At 36.7% G+C, this 19981-nt stretch overlaps 1 protein-coding gene across 5 annotated transcripts in view; it reads right to left on the reverse strand.

Moving 5' to 3' along the window:
• Positions 1 to 3881: 3881 nt before the first annotated feature.
• unm_hu7910 (un-named hu7910) overlaps positions 3882 to 19981 on the reverse strand; it is a 65065-nt gene continuing 48965 nt past the window's right edge. For all 5 annotated transcript variants that reach the window (XM_066720261.1, XM_066720252.1, XM_066720244.1 and 2 more), the window contains 10 exons: positions 19338 to 19424; positions 18658 to 18808; positions 18068 to 18204; positions 16932 to 17030; positions 16521 to 16610; positions 14461 to 14598; positions 11825 to 11960; positions 10159 to 10250; positions 9478 to 9611; positions 3882 to 9053 (listed from right to left, as the gene is read on the reverse strand). In XM_066720261.1, coding sequence (XP_066576358.1) covers positions 8903 to 9053; positions 9478 to 9611; positions 10159 to 10250; positions 11825 to 11960; positions 14461 to 14598; positions 16521 to 16610; positions 16932 to 17030; positions 18068 to 18204; positions 18658 to 18808; positions 19338 to 19424 — 1215 coding nt within the window. In that variant the 3' untranslated portion in view covers positions 3882 to 8902. The remainder of the gene's footprint in view (positions 9054 to 9477; positions 9612 to 10158; positions 10251 to 11824; positions 11961 to 14460; positions 14599 to 16520; positions 16611 to 16931; positions 17031 to 18067; positions 18205 to 18657; positions 18809 to 19337; positions 19425 to 19981) is intronic.

A 19981-nucleotide genomic window follows, 5' to 3' on the forward strand; every position in this document is an offset into this window, starting at 1 on the left:
TCTTATTTCCCAGTGCCTTTTTATGAAGCACTCATGCTACAACTTAATGAAATGGTCCAAAACCAGAAGACACAGTGTCTCTCCAAGACCAGGGTTGGCCAGGCATAGCATAAGATGAGGTTACTGTTCTCCACCAGTATCATTTCTGATAAAAGTTCAGAACGTTTTTGCTGTGAGCTGTGAAAAGAGATCAACATGTCCAGAATCAAGTTCAAAATTTGTAAGTATGCACTGAGCTACTCCAATCCCATCGGCACTTGTGGAGATTGCTTTCAGATAGTCCACTTACAGAGGCCAAGGATTAAACACACCAGCACACGGCTGAGCAATAGCAGTAACTTGAGGGACGGCGAGCGGGAAACGCACTGTGCACACGCTGGGAGTGTCACTCCCTCTCTGGGTGGCTCCATGTCTTCACTAAAAGTATGCCTCTGCACATTGGAGCAGCCTTTCAGGATTTCTAATTCACTGAGCACAAGACAGAACCAACTGTTGCTGCCGTCGACTTGCAGGGACCTTATATAACACACCACAATCCTATATGGAGTTGAGCCGTTGAGATGCACTCGGGTCCCAGATGAGCGATGACCCAGACTGTAAATACCTCACACACATGCAAATAACAATCAGGTATATGGAATAAATAAATACATATTCTGTTCATAACACTTATACTTTGTATACATTAAGAACAGTATGCTACTGTTTTAGTTACTTCAATCAAGGATTAACTGAAACGAGAAAAGACTCCTGATATAGCACAGGGATTGTGGTTTCAGATAAATGATCTACCTTAGGATCAGCAGTCAAGCCACAAACTCCTAATATGCTCTATTACTTTATGTTAACTTGACAAGTATAGCCAAGACTACAATTCAGTTACAGACATAGCCGATATACTCCACATTTAAATAACGTTATGGGGTTGAACACATATTGCAGTGCATTCTCTGCTGTGATGTTTGTTTCTGACTGGATAATATATGTGGTTTGCTTTCTTTTAAAATCAGTAGGTGTTCATGTATTACTTTACGAGAAGACAATGTTAAGCACTGATGGAACTAATGGCATACATTTTACATGTTTATAGAGCTCTTCCTCAGTGTTGCAAAAGTATTACTTGTATGAAGAGCTTTACAAGCTCAAGGACTGACTGTTCTAGTGAAGACATGTTGTGCCCCAAAGCATAGTTGATAATGAGCACAAATTACATATAGGGCAGACCTTATTCCAGGGCAATGACACTTCAGACAGGATTTGCACATTATGAAAAGTGTTGTGATGTACAGCTAAATATACAGTCTTGCTGTCCCTTAACTTTTTTGCTGGGTGATTCCTTTAGTGATCAAGTTTTGCACAGAATCTGAATGTTTGGACAAATTGATATATCACATGAAATTCCTGACAGGTAGCAATGATCTTGACAAAAGAAGAACACTATTGTGCCTCAGGGTGAACAGACATATGTGATGAAGTAATGCACACAGCCTGCCCTTAGTAGCAGGACATTTGAATCAGGTAAAGCATCTCTCATGACACACTACTTCCTTGCCATCCCATGCTGCATCTTAATATGTGAAGTATCTACCGGAGGTTAAAAAAAAAAAAAGAGGGTAAACCCATTTCAACCACCCACTTCTCTGCTGATTGCACTTGGTCACTAAGACAGGCGAATAACAATCACATCTAGTGTTTCAGGCATTGCTTTCCCTTGTCATCCTGAATACTGACCAGAGGATTGAGTATAAGTTCAGACAGTAATACATCTGTCGATGGCAGTGACTTTGTATGTTGATACTAAGGCTAAGATGAGGCTAAGGTCAGCCGTATGAAGACAAATGACATTTACAGATCTACAATAACTTTGAATCATAGAATGAAGCGAAGTGAAAATAAAATGTACTTGTCCACCACAAAACATTGACATGGAAATCAGCTGTAATGTATTAGACTTGCCTCAGTAATTGTGATAGAGACTGAGGTCAGTCAGTCTGTTCAAACTAAGGTATTGTTTTTCTGTAGTTATTTTATCAGTTTTAAATTGAACAGCAGGGAAGGTAACCTTGGTATAAGTTGTACTTGGCAGAACATGGTCAATAAGGGAAACAGATCAATAATTTAGTTCCTTTACGCCGAGGTCATTAGAATGCTCGGTGTGACACAAAAGGCAGAGAGATTTAGAGTTTGAGTTACATTATAAAATTCAATTTCAATTTCAGATTCACAAAGAAAAAAAAACATACTATTAGGTGCAACTATTTATTTATTTGGACAGTTCCTGCAAAACAGTGTCCCATGTCAGCTGCATACTGGTGTTCTGCATTGCTACCTCCTTCTGCCAAGGCCAGCCCTGAGCCCTGTTTAACTATTCTCTTAAAGCTCCAACTCAGGAAGAAACCACCTGTCAATAAAACCCACAAACAGCCCCCATACCGTGGTATACTTCCATCCCACACCATAGTCATCGCCATAGAGACGCAGGGCGTGCGTCACTATAAAACCCTGTGGGAAATGCGCCGGCCTTCTTCAGTGTCTGCTGTTAGCCTAGCAGGGAAGGTAGCACAGCACAGTAGATCGACTGCCTAACTCAGGACTGATTTAGTCAAGGAGTTAAATTCTCAAATGTTCTATTAATCACAAAATACATTATAACCCAGTAAACTGTGTCTGTAAATGAAAGGTATGTAATTGCCACATAGCCTCATTGTGAAGAGGTGATTTATTTAGCTTTCGGTAATTCCAGGAACATTTTCAAGAAAAAGGGAGGGTAAGAAAGTGTCAAGCCATGCCTTCTATTTTGACATACTGGAAGCAAATCAAAAATAATTTGCTATAAATGTCCATCTGCAAATTATTCACATAATCAGCTATCACAGAACCCAAAAGGAGGCCTCACTTTTTTTTAACTTAGAATAAAAAATAAAATTATGAGAAAAGTAATTACGCAGATATTTCCAAATAGGGAAGACAATGCTTGACACAGTAATACATGACATGACTCCACAGATCAGTACCTATCATTCATTACAACCTATTTAAAGCCTTCTGTTCTGAGTTTTCATTTGACATGATGATTTCTGCTAAGGGACTTCAAAGTAAAATATCAGTGGTTCAACAGTGGTGCACGCAATACATCCGATGAGGAATTTAGCTGTTGAATTAGTACATACACGTTCAGCAATTTCTTAAGGACATGGTTTGCTGAAGCATACAAGCCTGCTTTGTGTATTTATTGGGGTTTTCATGAGAAGCCCCCATAATGTTTTCTGCAGTTTGTTTTTGTTTGCTTTTTATGGTGTAAAACTGAAATATTTTTGAGAAAATAAATTATATATTAATTCATATAATATTTAATTTGATTTAAAAACGTTCACTTTTGCCAAAAGTTGAAATGTATTTGCATGAAAGCAGGAAATAAATTGTTGTGCTTTTATTATTGTATGACATGAAAGCAAACTAGATGAATAAAAATCTTATCATTTGTGAAGTTCCTGTTTTCTTCTATGTTCATAAACTGCAAAGGACAGACTGTATGATTCAGTGTAATAACACTCCCAACACTCAGAATGCACGGCAGCAAGGAACACAAAAATATTCATCCTGTGGACTGAATAGGATATGACAGTGCACACATTATTTTTCCTTGACATCATTATATCAAGGATCTTCTGCTCTGCACATTTAAACACATTATAGCAACTGTTGCTCATACATGTAATACATGTAATTATATATATATATATATATATATAATCAATGTTGAAATGTGGAGAGATATGGCAGTTAAAGCCCATTAAAAGCATTTTCACTGTGAATATTGCATTACAGCAACAATGTTAAAAAAGTTAAAAAAAACAAACAAAAAAAAACTTAAAACGGTATCTGTTTAAAGCAGACGTTTAATTAAAAATCTACAAGCAGAAAAATCAACAATAATGTCATCATATAATCCATTATTAAACTGTATCTGACATTTCAATTATTAAACATAACTATATAATTGTACATTTGTGTTACAGTATCTGTAAATTGAGAAGATAAGCTATGATAACACATAACTTTAAAAGTGAATCAATTTGACAATAGATTACAAATAATAGTGAATACACGGAGGCTTGTATTTAAGAAATCCCCCAAATATTATGTACACTTAAAATGCCTACTAGATATCTACGTAATTCAGTACACACTCTTAAGGCACCTTAAGAAATACAATATACAATAAAAAACATTATCATTCCAAAATGGGAAAGGGAAGTGAGTTGTGATCTCAGACATTAATACAAGAAAATCCAACGGATTACTGTCTCTGATTCTTCAGTGTTTATGACATTGGGAAAATGGTCTGAAGTACAATATTTGACATGAACCTAGGTGATTGGCTCCTGCTTCTGTATGCTAATCCATACTCTATTTATAGCCCTGTTTGAGGTACATCTGCCTTCTGATTTCACTTATTCATGGGAAGCTATTGCACTGCCTTGGAAATGCAATTAGTTATATCTATATATCTACTGCCTTTCCACTTGTTTAATTTTCTGGTCACTTTCAGCTTGCAACATGAGCCTTTTTCATGCAACTTACAAGACTAATTACATTGTACAGCATAGTTAATGTAGCCACCCACATGCAGTCTCCAGTGGCAATATCCCAGCGTAAATCTATAACCTATGAAAAGCAACTGTCATTCAGAGGGATGAAGCTGAAAAGTGGTCAAATACCTCATGTCTGCTTATTGCTTAATTTTTTTTTTAAAGGACTATATTGGACGAATAGTTATGATCGGTTTAATGAAAATATAAAACAATAAAGCTTCTTTTTATATTGAAACAACACACTGTATAAAGAATTTCATGTTACAGAGAATATAGTCCTTTCATAAGGAATGACAGAATGGTACCACGCCATTAAAAAGATGTACATGTGTGAAATGTTTGTTTCTACAATCAACAGCGACTCACTGTGAAATTGGAAGTGGTTCCCTTTCTTTAATTATGCATTTTACATTCAACACAGTGTAACTCAGCGCAGGGGGTAGTCTGTGATGGGCGGTACGCAGAAGGGCAGTAAGCCCCTCAACAGCTGTTAAAGTCTTGGTGAAGCTCTGAGATCCGTGTAAATATGGCAACCCGCTCCCTGGACATAGACACACAACCCCCAAGCTGTGTCACAATAGTTCACTTTGAAAGCAATCTGACCTAATAACGACTATTTGCGTCTCATGTTGGAATAAAATGAGAACCTATTATAGTTACTAAGAGAACTTGTAAGCTCATTTAAGCAGTAACCTGAAGCTAACACTTAAAATACTAATTAAAGACTAGTCATTTTCCATTTTAATTAATGGTTTTGTTATATCCTTTATCAATCCCTTTCAATAACCTCCACTGAGGTGTATACAGCATTATCTGTGATTTGATGCCCTTTGCCATCAAATACAAAAATGTTTTCCATATAGCAGGTAAAGCACAACAAATTATTTTACATATTATACACGTATTATTAGAAAATAGTGTACTTCATGACCCTTATCCTCCATATACAGTGACATTCACCTTCCCGACCGGGGCAGTGTAACAGAGCTGCTAAAAGGAAACATGAGTTCAGTGTTGTAGCTTCTGTCACACAGAAATACTGCCTTCTTCATTTGGAATCATGAAAGGTAGTCACATGGGTGCTAGAAGTTTTTTTTTTTGGTACAGGTCTTGGTACTGTAAGCACACTTTTGTGACATGTACACAACTCAATAACTCAACACAACTCTGCCATCCTGGCCAAACCATCTCTGAGGTACTCCCGTTCCTTGACATGATCTCTAAAGTCCTCAGTCAGGTGCAAGAGTGCAGTCATGCATGTGGGCATGAGGTAAATTGAAATGTTATGTCTAGGGATGGTGCCCTGTCTGAAATAAAGATGGGTTTCTTAATGCTGTCTTCTGATAAAACATGTCATCGTCAGGTGGTTTTATTATACGTTTCTTACAAACATGTCCCAGAAGCCAGGCTGGCAGATTCTATATACATTTTGTACACCATGTCCTACAAAAATATAATTCAATACAGGTCTTATGCTTGCCTATCATGCTGCAAAGAACTGCTTGTAAGTACATGCCACTTGGAGGAACTGAAGAGACTGGAGATGATGAGGGTCAAGGATAAAGCGGTCTACTGTCGACTACAGTAGGAAAGATATATGTTGAACTTGGACCTCATGATAGCTTGCAGAAATTATTTTTCTATTCCACATGACCAGCCTTTTACAGTGGCCGAATTGGAGATGTTGAAAGTCCATTAAACTTAGTCCATGATAGTGGAACTGTTCTCTTCACTGAAAAGTTGTGCTACAGTCTGCAAAGTCCTTCGTGACACATGGCTCAGTACTGATCTTGTATTGGTGTTTGGGGAGCTCACATCCTAAAAGCAGTTCCTAATGTGTGGATCAAAAGGTTGCAGTTCTGTTTTGGGTCAGATTTATTGCATCAGTCTGTCTGACTACATATCCTACTATCTATCAATTTCTGTTCATAAGCATATGTAACTTCTTATCTAAAGCATTTGCACATATTCATACATATTTCAAAAATAGTACATAAAACACAGCACAGTATTCTGTTATCAGTTTAAAAAACAATAAAACAAACAATAGTGATTTCAATATCAACTGTTACTTCATTTCCTTTGTAGCAGAAGCGTAATTCAGTCATTGAATCATGCCGAGGTGACATTACTCAGTGCAAGACAAGAAAACAAAAATGCTTAAATAGCATTTAGCAGGCTTGTTGCAGCAGTTAACATAAAAGAAAGGGGGAATACATAAAAGTGATATTGAACATTTTATACACATTAACATTCCACATGATTGTAATTTGGATATGACTTTATGGAAGTATAATAAAACCAGCAGAAAAAAAGAAACCTAACAAAACAAATAACACTCAAATAATTATAAAGGAAAATAAGTGAGGTGTCACTTTACTTGATTTTTTAACACAGATTGTGTGCCTGTATAAAATACATGTTAAGCACCTCCATAGCTGATATTAATGATTTACAAATTACAATCTCAAGGTTCTATACAAAAGCTCTTATAATTGCTGTTCATATTAATCAACATATATTATGTATAGGAGTCACACTTTGTTTCAGCCGAGAAGATTGCTTTGCTTGTCATTCACTGTCCCATCTAGACCGCGGGATATTCTCAAAGCAGTGTTGTTGATTTTTTCAATAGATCATTACAATCAGTCTTCATAAATATGGTTATAATAATCTCAGGCACAGTCAATGTAGTTGTTAAGGTTTGGGTAGATATTCAGAGGTTTCTGAAAGTACATTAAAGGAACGTTCGAGGACTATTCCTTCAAAAAGGATTTTTTAGTTTTTCTCATTCTAGTTTGCATCAATGTCCATTCAATCAAATTACTTCAAGTAAACATTTATCAATTCCCAATACAGAAGCATGATTGTTTGTGGCTGAAACATACTGAATATTGAAAACAAAAATCAGACAATAATGTAAATTATTAAATAGGTCAAATCAACATGACCCTGATTCACAGCTGAAAAAGGACACAGGTTAAATCAAAGTACAAATCGCAAAGTACCAATTCAGAATGTGATGCCAGATTTCCAGAATGGAAATTAGTACTGTTGTACAAATTAAGAACAACTGTGTTTGTATTTTGTGATTACTGGATGAGTCATATATATTGCTGATCCAAGCTGAAATATATATTTTCGGCAACATTTTCATTAGACTATAAACAAAAAGCATAACTAATGTACTATGTTTAAGGTTAAATGATTTTCATACATATTCTACTCAGCGATAATAATAAATGTTCACAAGGAAACTTACATGAAACTATTTAAATGATTTGGTAGTAAATGACTGGTGGGCAATGTAAACAAAATCATTATTGGCATTCTAACTAACCAATCAGTGGTTTTGGATTACTGACACATCTCCACGGGCTCTGTAACACAATGACACTTGGTTACATCACTTGCATGACCATTGACTGAATTCTCAAAGAAAACAGAAGAAAAAAGCTGCCCTCCAGTGACAGGTTAAATGTGCAGTGTTTCACTACTTATAATATCAGGTTTGCTAAATGCATTCATCAAACAAGGTCACTATTTAGAATTAATAATTCAACACCTTGTTAACTGTGCCTTGTAGCCCTCTCTCTCACATTATAATATTGCACAGACAGCTAAGCAGCCGTTTTCCGAATGTTTGAAGACCCACCCACTCTGAAAGCAGAGCCAGGACTGAGCAACAGCAGCTTTCCTGGCAGCCGTTGAGCTTTGGATCCCTCACTGCCTGTTTGAAAAGATTTTGAATGGAGCTGTGTGTGCTCGGAGGCAGGTGCAACTCGTTACAGCTTAAGGCAGAGAAAAGACCCCCAATTATCATAGCAGCATCTGTGTTTTGGAAGGCACATCTTCTTAAAAACAGGTCCTGGAAATAACTACATAAAACTGCAGAACGAGTTCTCTCTTCCCCCTGAGAGCATGTATTACACAGTCTTTAACAGGTCATTTTTTAATTTAATTTTCTATTCTTTTCCAGATGAAATTGAGACCGGCTGTATTGGCTTTGTGTTTGTTTGGTGGTTGTTGTTGTTTGTACCACATATCCGAGGTTGTAACAGTGCAGCTGTCTGTGCAATACAGGAATTTCTGTTCTATATGTGCTTCTCTTAACTGTATGAAGAGTAATCTCTTGTCACCAAAACGTGATCCCTTTGATTTCCTTTGTGTGGGCGGCTGCAATGGCTGTTATTTTAACAATTATGCTAGTAAAACAAACTCAATGTAAAATAAAAGCCATAACAGCAGAGTCTGCATTTGTGTGTGGGAGGGTGCCAGAGAGAGGTTAGCAATAACAATCCCACGCTTTATATAGGGGAAAGTGTCTGTCGCTGGTAAGGAGTCAGCTCTGGATGCCAAACGTCTACAATGAAGATCAATCTATAGCTGTCAGCATCTTGCCAAACTTCATGTTCAAAGGAGTCATCAAAGACAAGCACTTTACCTTCCTCCCAGAACCTGTGGGGTGACACAAAACAAAATCACAAATAACAAAAGAGTACAGTGTTTACAAGTCTGTCAGAAAAGGTGACAAACCGAAAAAGAAAGAAAAAACAACAACACACACCATCACTATTCAAGGAGGTATTCTTATGCATTCTCAATACTCAAGAGCCTTGGCTTTTTACATTATTTTTTTTAGTCCTAATCAAAGCAGCTGAAATGAAAGGAACAGCATGTTGTCAACATGATTTTGCAATTCAATCACTTTGTGACTTGCAAAGGAAAAGGGGAAATGAGTCAAATATTCCATCTGGGGATTCACATAGAAAATTATTATTACTATTACTTAACGGGGCAAATTACTAACAGGCATACAAACACAACATAACTTGAAACTGCGTTTGTCTTATTGAACCTGCTGTGATGCTTAATTTCGTACCTGGTGTCATTGGCACATCTTATCTTGCATCCTTCCCTGGGAACGACCAGACCCAGATGCATCCTCAGGCGACAGTTTGTGGGCCCTGTGTGAGGCCATACATGCGTCCCAGGCTGCATTACAGAGTACTTGATCTGCATGGAAACGCACACGTTCTGGGTGAGTAACGTAAATTACTATCAATAAGACAATGGAGCGATTTATTTAGTACTTTAACTTGACATTATAGAACCTGGCCAGATCAGATGCTGGAGAACCACATGCTAACAGTTTGCTAAGACTTGAGGCTGCATTTTAATGTCGTTCAAGCAATTGAAATAGTGGAGGAAAGAGAAAGAAAGAAAGAAAGAAAGAAAGAAAGAAAGAAAGAAAGAAAGAAAGAAAGAAAGAACAACTCTTGCTGTTTTCATAAAGGGACAGTATTTTTCTAACTTCCCCAGATTCGAATGAAAAATGTAACCAACCATTCCGATTTCTCCTGGCAGTATGCACAATGCAATTTTCAAATCCATTTATCTTTCTTATTAACCTACAGGGGAATCTTCCTCATTCTCCCTATCACCGTGTTATCCCCCCCCCCCCTTGCTGAAGGCTAAGGCTGCACATCAGAGATAAGAGATCTGAAGGACTGCAACTCATGGCTGTGAAATATTATTCAGTACAAGGCCATGCATCATGTACCTGTCCCCTCCTGCAGCCCGTTGCCTCTGGAAAGCGGTCCAGTAAAGCGCAGGTCTTGGGAACTTTTAGGCAGGATTTCTCCGTCTTTTTACCTGAGAGACAGAAACGAAAAGCTTGCTGAGAGCAGTAGCAGACAAAAGGAAAATGCCTTGGTGTATTCACATATGCTGCTGGGTGCAAAACAAAGAAGAACAAAAAGGATGAAGATAAAGGATTACAGCATCCTAAGACAGCAACTAGTAAGGGTCTAAAAGCCTACAGCCATTAGAAGAGTATGACCCAAAGGTTAATTTCTTAGATAAGTACAATTCCACGAGCCCGTACAATGCCCCCCAGGCTACAAATCTATATAAAAACTAGTCATTTTTGACACGGTTGAGAAATGAAAAATGGATCAAACTGGTATAGAATAATTCCAACATCAGTGTATTACAAAAGCCTGCACCCAAGATTACCCAAGTGCATCTGTTGACAAGTAATCGGTGGGTGATTCTTCATGAAGAGTAATTTGGTTAATTTGATGCTGATGGTGCTTATGATTACAATAACTAATCCTCTCATTAGTAATATATTAGTGTATGTTTAGGTTTGCATTTCAATAAAAATAATACTATACGTATTGCCAGAAACACGTGTTGTTATGCATGGTAGGGGGGGGTTAATGAAAACTATAATATGTAATTATATACATCTCCAAACAAGAAGGTCAAAGGAATGTATTAAAGTAATGTCATGACTAATTAAGCACTATATCTTAACCAGTTAAAACCGTAGACCCTGAAAACCAATATAAAACGCTTAAATGTGTATGTATTTCACACGCAAGGCAGCCTCATAAAGGAAACACTTTGTTTATGACAAGGTACACATTATGAATTTAAAGGTAAAACAGTTTTTGTTTCCTGAAACCTAATACTACAGTATTTGATATTTTCAGACAATGGCTTTAATTAAAAAAGGCCAAATTTCACCTAAACAAGCCTGAATATAAACAAAGATTGAAGGATTAACTATTCTGAAAAATAAGTAAAATCTTGAAAGATATGCAAATTGCTTGAGACAGTTTTAAGTAGGTGGTGTGTTTAACTTGTCATTGCCGTTTTAAAGATGACAACAGAGGAATCCATTGAAACAGTGAGTGTTCGTTTAATATGACAACATAAATACCTTGGTCTTTCCAAATAATTATTTTGAAAAGGATATATAATGTGGCACCACGCTGAGCCGCATTGCCAAGTTATTTTAATGGCTAGCTGTGCTTGCCTGTCAATTACCAACTCTCACAATCAATTTATGGGAACTGTAGCCATGGTTTTGACTGCTCCTAAAGGGCAGATACATGGAAGTGGATGGATCACAATTGAAATTCAGTTCCTGATTGGTTGAGTGTAGGTCAATTGTAGGGCATGTATAACAAAAGAAGCACAAGCACAAGAATGAGGCTCTGATGTTTTACCCAAGAAAATACAGCAATTAGAGTTAAAAGTCCTATTCTAACTAGAAACCCCATTACATTAAATTAAAAACAAACATTAACAGTTCTGATGGCATATAATGCTGTATATAATAATGCATAATAATACATTTTGTTCAAGGTCCTTTTAATACATATTCAGAAAATTCTTATTGAGGACAAAACCTGCTAACTGGTCATATCCAGTCCTACCTTGTTGCCACAATGTGAACTGACCCCACTCCCCCCTCTCTCTCAGGTTTTCATCTTCGGCAGCGAACAGCCCACTCTCAGAGTCCATGATGGTCAGGGCCTCATCCCGAATCATCTTCCAGTTTCTTTCCAGAGTCTGTAAAGACAGGAGGAGGATACATTCAGCCTGGCCTTTTATAAATAAAGCTTGATTTTTCAAAGTAGATGAACATGTCAATTTGAAATACTTATACAATAGGCTGCAGAAGGTAATACACATGCCTATAATCTGAAGAAGTCATATATAAAATTGGATTTGCTCTGGAAAATGCCAACTGAATGTAAGTATACAGCTCTGGAAAAAATTAAGAGACCCCTTGATTTGATTTCTGAACTTGAAGTGGTCTCTTAATTTTTTCCAGAGCTGTATGATTGTTACATTTATGCCTTTAATATATACATATTCAACAAATAGGGATATCTAAGTGATCATTATATTTTAATTTTTTTATGCCTGTATCTTTTAAATAATACTGGCAATACATAATAATACAACTAAAATACTCTGCCAAAACCATTAAGTGTTCAAATTGATCATGAATGGTAGCTCACTAAAACGTATGGATCATATTTATACAGACATCAAAAATGTATATTATTATATTCCTGCCATTATGTTTTTGCCTCTGAAGCAACATTGTTTTTATATCTAATCCTCAAAGCGTTACTTCAGCTTCCCTTCCTCCCTGGACTGTGATTGTGAAGGACAGCTCTGAGGGTGCACTGCCAGGCACTCTGAAAACCCCTGCAGATCAACAAATGTTAGCAAAATAAATCTGATCATAACAACTTGCTTTTGTGCATAGCTTTTACAGCTATTACTGTGCTGGCCACATCTCATTTCAGTGCTTATACATAATGACTTCCAAACCAACTACTGTATTTGAAGACCGTATGGAGGCTGGCCTACAACATGGGACCATGACTTGATTTTAAAACAGAAGCAGAAGGTTAGAAAACTGTAACAGCCTTGCTGACTGATGAAAGTCACTGAAAGCACTGACGTAAGCACTGAGTTTTTGTAAGATTGCCAATCCCTTTAATAAAAAAAAAAAACACTTATTAGGCTGCCATTTCATTTCTGTCGGTCTGTATTGTAGGCACTGGAAAAGGTCCAAGGTATTGAAGATATCTATTGACAAATAATTACAGAAGCTCTGAACAAGGTCCAGGACTCCTGGCTTTTTCAATTCCAGTGCAATGTAGGCCTATCTTTTGGATTTAACAATAGAAGTTTGAGGCAAAAGCTGGGTGCAGTTTGTGATTCGTAATCTATAAATAAAACCCAGCGATCTGAAAATGATTAATTTTGATACTGTACATCAATAATAGCACAAACTGACTGCAAGAGGATGGCAGAGGTAATTGAGAAGGATGAGAGAAGAATACCAAGCATCTTGTGACCACAATGACAATCGGCACAATGATGTGATGTGATATAATTAAATTTAGTGCAGCAAGAGTCCGGCCTCTTTTCGGCACATTTAGGTTATATTTTACTTGTATGCATGGTTCTTTTCTTACTGTCTTTATAGGCCTACATTCAATGAACACATTAATTATAATTATTTTAGGTTTTATTTACTTAAATATGGTTCAGTTAGACACTACAATGCATAGGATTCCTCTTTCAGCTTGTTTTTTGCTTTAATGCCAGCCAATGAGGAAGTAATTCACATTTGGAATCCAAAGATGTGGATAACGTTATGTTAATATGCATTTTATCTGTTTGTTTTTCTGCACTGTATTAAACATCATCTGGCAGGAATATTCTTATACCAGACAGATCTAATTAAAAAGGCTGCTGTTTGTTCTGGTTAGATTTGGTTGATGACCCTCAGACTAATTACATATCCACCAGGCAGCTGCAGGACTGCTCAAGGCATTTTAGCAGGCGGTCCGGAGGAGCTCAAGGCCAAGTCAAACAGTAGTAGAAACCAATATATCCTATTTATTTCATGCAATAAAGGCGCCCATGAGTACACCTACAAGATGTAGTTGGGGAGTTGTAACCTTCATTTATTTTTGCTACTGCTAATTATAATAAAAGTAATCCCCTCTGGGAAAATACTTTGTTTAATAGCAAACAACTCTGAGAGTCTTAGGCATATACATACTTAATATGTTGAGTAAATTACCCTGCAACTGTCTTAAACGTCTGTTACTGTTTACAGTGTAAGTGTTAACATCTCTACAGCAAGGCCCTACAAATTACTACAAGCAATAGTGATGATAAAAAAAAAAAAATCTGATTGCACAAAGATGTTAGCACATTTATACTACATTAAGAGAACAAAAGATATACGAGTGGTTCTGGATGGAAACATTATGAGGGCAATTATCCACAAATATAGTCTGCATTACTACAGTGTGTTAAAAGCTTTATATAATATGATTTACAATTAAAGTGCATCGTTAACGGTATAAAGAATTGCTCCACTTTTTACAACCAACATATCAAGGACCATGTTGGCCTGTCGCCAGCCAGAAGCAGTACAATCATTCATTTTCAAAACTGATATTTTTCACTGATATTCTAAGAAACAGCATGTTTTGCCACAATGAGCAATGCCACTGTGAGACATGTAACAACTTACCTTTACAAGATCTGTGTAACCAGTTTCTTTAGCTGTCCACCAAGCCTGAGCTTTCAGTCCATTCACATTGTAAAGAGATCTCTGCCACACTGACGCAAAATGTCCTCTCTGGTGTCCAATCTCATACCACTTGTAGGCCTAGAAAATAAGATATTCTTGTTATTTTATTACTCATCAAGCAAGCATAGCCAACAACTTGTTAACTGACCGCCCTGCCTATGCAAATGTTTAGGGGAAATGCTGTAAACCTGCGTGAGGTAGTGGTTTATGATAGTGTAAACCATCTCTCTGTACATATGACAAATATCACTTCACTTCACTTCTCCCAAAACCTTGTAGATCGTAGGAGCACTTTTGATTACATCATGACAATCCCTCTCCATTTTGTCCGGTCTTAAAGGTCATAAACCTCATCCACCTAACAATTCACCACTTACAAGCCGTCCACAAAGATGACTCACTTTCACAGGGTAGATACAAGAAACATCTTATGAAAACAAAACAAACGCTGCCATCAGTAACTGAGTTTGTAATCTGCAAGTATTGGAAGGGTCTACATTTTGATTAAATGTGGGATGGAATTTAATTAATGAAATCCAAAAAAGTCTCCCTTGAATAATTTTTCTGTTTCATGAAAAACAAAACTGTTCTAACCAAGATTAAGGTTTTAACATGCTTTTATTTGGTTTCTGCATTAACATTTACTCTCATTCTATGAGTTAAAAGCATAAAAAGCAGAGCTGCAGCAAGAGGAATACAGTAAGCCACTGTGGTCGCTGTTGAGGAGCAAACTGAAAAAATCCTGGCAAAAAAAACTCTGAGCCCCCCCAACACCCCAGCAAACTGCCCCCCCACCGGGTCACAGATTTGAAACCAGAGATGTCTGAGGGCTCAATCTGTGCTACAAGCCACACGAGCCACTCAAGAAACCAGTTCAATCAGTTCAAACAACACATTTATTTTCATCGTAACACATTTCACAAACCAATTTTCTCTTATTCAAGGAGAAACTAGAAAAAGCCTGTGCAATATGCAGACCTTAAAGCCTAAAAAATAGAAAATGAATAGCGGGGTTTGGAAATACAGCTCATTTTGTTTTTCTCCCATAGACTATTAATGTCAGCAAGGGTGAAGGCAAGGGCCAGAAACATCAGACTGCTATTTGTGGAGCCTGACAGCTTAAATCTGACTGTTTACTACTTACATGATTGATGGCAGCTGACTTGTAAGTAAAGCACACAACAGTTCAGCAGGCAGCATTAAGCACTGGCTTACGTGATAGAATAGCTTTTAAGCTCTGCATGCACAGAGTACAATTCTAGCCGCAGATTTGCATTTTCCTAAAAACAAACATTAAATGCTGTTCAGTAAAGGGGAATTAATAATAGTGTAACAGAGTAATAACAAACTGCATACAAGACAACACATATATCTTTAATTTCAATTAATTAACCTGTATTTCACCTCTTCTGCAAATTGGAAGGCCAAAACAAATTGTAAGGAAGCTGGAGGTAAAAACATTGACATCAAGGAAGTGGGTTATAAACTGAAGAGGTTTTCTAATAATAATAATAATAATAATAATAATAATAATAAATGTTTACTACAAAATATTGGGTCTCCTTTAACTTTCTAAATCCTAAAACAAGACTGTTTATCCAAAAGTGACTTAGTATTTGTTTACAAAGTTCAGGACATTTTAAAGTTGAAAAATCTGACCCAGGTTTCAATTAAATATGACAAGGATGACAATGTCTTCTTGGAAAATAAACAAAATATGAGGAATATCTTACCTTACTAATTGTGAATTATTCAATATATGGGTAATATCTGGGCAGCAAACTATACGAGCAGATTAAATACGTTAAAAAATAATACAACAAAACACCCTGGCATATTTGTTTGTAATAGACAAGGGTGCTTTTAAGAATGTTAAGAAAGAGATCTAAATATGCCATTCATTTAATTTGAAAGCAGTGATGAAATACCACGAAGACCATATTAAATACAGCATTTTATCACACAGAATACAGTTATATTCTTAGACAATTATAACTTACATTGCTATCTCCAACTCTTTGCAGGGCATCTCCCAGATGGAAATAAAACCTGCCATCGTCCGTGCCCGGGTCTCCAGATTCTAATCCCTCCTGTATAACATACAACAGCATTTAAACAAGCACGTCGTTTTGCACTCCAATCTAAGTTTTAACTCTTGCACAAAAAATGTACATAACAGTACAACAATACATAAAGTAATTTTCTTTATACATATTCTCCTGAGAGTTACTGATCTATTTTGTAAGATGAAAATAATATTAAGATGGCACCATACAACACAAATCATTTTTTGATGATGACTATCATGGCAAAGCATCCTGAAACACTGTACAGGTTTACAAAATGAGGAGTATGATGCAGAATATTATTATTTCTACTTCTAAGGTACTGCTATTTTAGAGATCACTCACCCTCAGGTACGGGATACTTTCCACTATCTTGTTCTCAGCTTTAAGGATGAAACCGTAGTGAACCTTGGCAAAGCCATCATTTGGCACTATAGATAAGACCTGGAAATGAAATAATATTGATAACATTTTTGTACATTTAAAGAACAAAATAAAACTAAACTAAAAAAGTATGCAGTTTTTGAATCCACAGCTTTTTAATCTCAGAAGATCAAAAAACAATGTAATGAAAGCCAATATTTGAAAGAGCAAGGACCAGTAAAAATATATTATTGCTCTTAATTTCCAAGTGCTTTTCTATGTATTACAGACACCCTGAATTAGTGCTGAATAGCTAAAAAGAAAAATGATTCCTGTTTCGCAGAAGTCTTTAAATACTTCTAAGAGAACTTCTGAGCCTATAAGGCAGTCTGCCCGGGCCTTCACCCCATACGGCCTCTCTGCCATCTCCCTGGACTCCCCATCATTACGAACGGCTCCAGCAGCTGGGAGGGGCAGCGTGACAAACATGCTCTTTGAAACCCTTCAAAGTGATTTTACATCAAACACTAAACCTACTAGCATTAGAAATGTTTACAGTCCAAGCAACAAGACATCAGGCAACTCTCAAACTGCTAGCTGTTGTGTGGCCACGGAATATTCTAGACTTTTCTGTGCAAATGACAATGCCGAATTTAATTAATTTGATGTTGCACACAACTACAAAAACAAACCACCACCACCAAATACATGTAAAAGGAAATATATACACATATACACACACACATTGCTAACTGCTGGAGGTTTTCATTGATTACAATGGATATCTGGATCCCTGGTGATGGCACTCCCTCTTCAAATGGACGGGTATTTTATAAGCAGAGGCCTAGTCTGTGTAGATATTTCCAAGGGGTATCAGAATTGCTTAAAAATATATGCATGACATTTCAATTTCTTTTATGGCTAGTTTTGTTTGTTCTGTTAGGCTTTGAGTTTTGCATTTAAATTTAAATACATCTCTTTCTGAATCTATCAATATTCAGGATACCAGCAAGGCATATTTTTCTGAGAGACTCATTTTCAAAGAACTTCCATTGAAACGGTGACATGAATGACAAGAGCAAGCAGCTCCAGCTAAATGCGTGCTCCAGACTGCCCACCTCCTCATAGACTTTCTTGGCATTTTTGTTGTCTCCCAGGAGCAGAAAACCCACTCCCAGGTCATTCTTCAGGGAGATGTCTTCGGGAAAAAGCTGCACTAGCTTCTCCAGTGTAACCAGGGCACCTCGCATGCGACCTATATTTCCAGGGCACAAGGAAACAAACCAGCTCAAAATAAAATCCTGTTTCAGCTCTGGAGACAAACAAAATATAACATTTGTCAACACTTGAAATGTTGTAATTTGTACCATTATCCATTAGATGTCAGGATAAGGCTGAGAGTTTATTGATATTTCTTATGCATGTTTTAGATATTTGCATACATTTATGTAACTAAATCAATACTTTGAAGTCACCCAGCTGCTTCCCAAATACAGCCCTAGTACTTGATTCTGGGTTTCCATTATGTGGTATAACAAGCCTCATATCATAGAAAACTGTAACAAGGCTTGTAATTTGCAATTGGTGAAAATGGCAACATTTAATGCAGATTTAATACTGTCCCGTTTCTTGTATGCAGCCTTTTGAGAAGAAAATCCACCTATCTTTAAATAAATAAAGTGTTGTGTGATGTTTCGGCTGCTCTTACCTAGAAATTGCTGCCTCTCGGCTCGTCGCTTGAGTGCCAGTTTCACCAGATCAGCCGGGGCACCGGGCAGGTCTGCGGCGTCTCTGAAGGTGTTAATGGCCCTCTGAAGAACCTCATTGCTTCGTTTCTTCTCGGCCAGGTCATCCTCAGCCTGCTCAAACACAGGACAGCGTTGTCAGCAGGGACGCTCTGATCACTTTATAAAGTTTGGACTTTAAAAGATACATAACGGAGTCGGTTGCTTAATTGTGAAAAGTCTCTATTGATGTAAAGATTACTGTGAAATGCTTTTGAAGTTGATTTATAAGGATGTTTAATTTGTGTTGATGATGTTGTTCATGCACAGGTGGGTAAAAAACTGAAAAAGACTCAACAACACATTGAGGACACAAAGGACAAGAAGTGTCCTTAAATTGACTGCTATTTTAAAAGAAGGACTTACAATACATAGGACACACTACAGAAAAAGTTACTAAATACAACTAATGTACAAGATCACAACATGTTAATTCAGTTGGTTCAAGAAATGCAGTTTCCTAAGGAAGACTGGAGGTATAATAATTCAAATTAAACTAAACCAGTGTTTTTTAAACAGTGGTTTAGTGCAGTCAGTTGACATACGGAAACAATGTCACACATGCAGTGATTGTGTATTTATATACACAATATACCATATATACCTGTGCCTTTCCGTATAGAGCTCTTGGACTCTGGGGGTATTTGCTGACAAGACTCTCAAAAGCTTGGAGTGCCTCTTCTGCTTTTCCCTATGAAAAACATTTTTTTTTTTTTTTTTTTTACAAAGAGAAACATCTGTTAATCTAGAGCAGTGAAAACCTTAAAAAGATTAATAAAATCAGTTTTTTTAAAAGTATTTTAAATGTATTTATAGTTTGTAATTAGCATTTCTAAATACATGTGATAGATATAATCAGTCTACATTATTTTTAGCTGTTTTTGACTGTTGAGTTTTTTATTATGATCAGTGACAGCTGACAGTAAGTCCTTAAATTAAAGAGTCATCACCTACTTGCAAAATTGATTAATAAAATAATAATTCAGGTGCACGAGAACATCTAGATTAATCTGTTTAATTTAACAATACAAATCCTGGATATCTGAATTCCTCACACGTTAAACAAGGCCGAATATTGAATACTACAAGTTTAAGCAGGAACCATGGACAAATCAGATTAACGGACATTAAAATGAAAGCAATGATCTGCTAGTTCTCATTCCTACAGCTACTGTATTGGCAACGGCATCTGAAATGGCACCATCATTTAATATTCTTATCTATTAAATGTGGTTGTTCCCTGAAAGC

Source organism: Amia ocellicauda, chromosome 2 (genome assembly GCF_036373705.1).
Source record: "Amia ocellicauda isolate fAmiCal2 chromosome 2, fAmiCal2.hap1, whole genome shotgun sequence".
Classification (NCBI taxonomy): domain Eukaryota; kingdom Metazoa; phylum Chordata; class Actinopteri; order Amiiformes; family Amiidae; genus Amia; species Amia ocellicauda.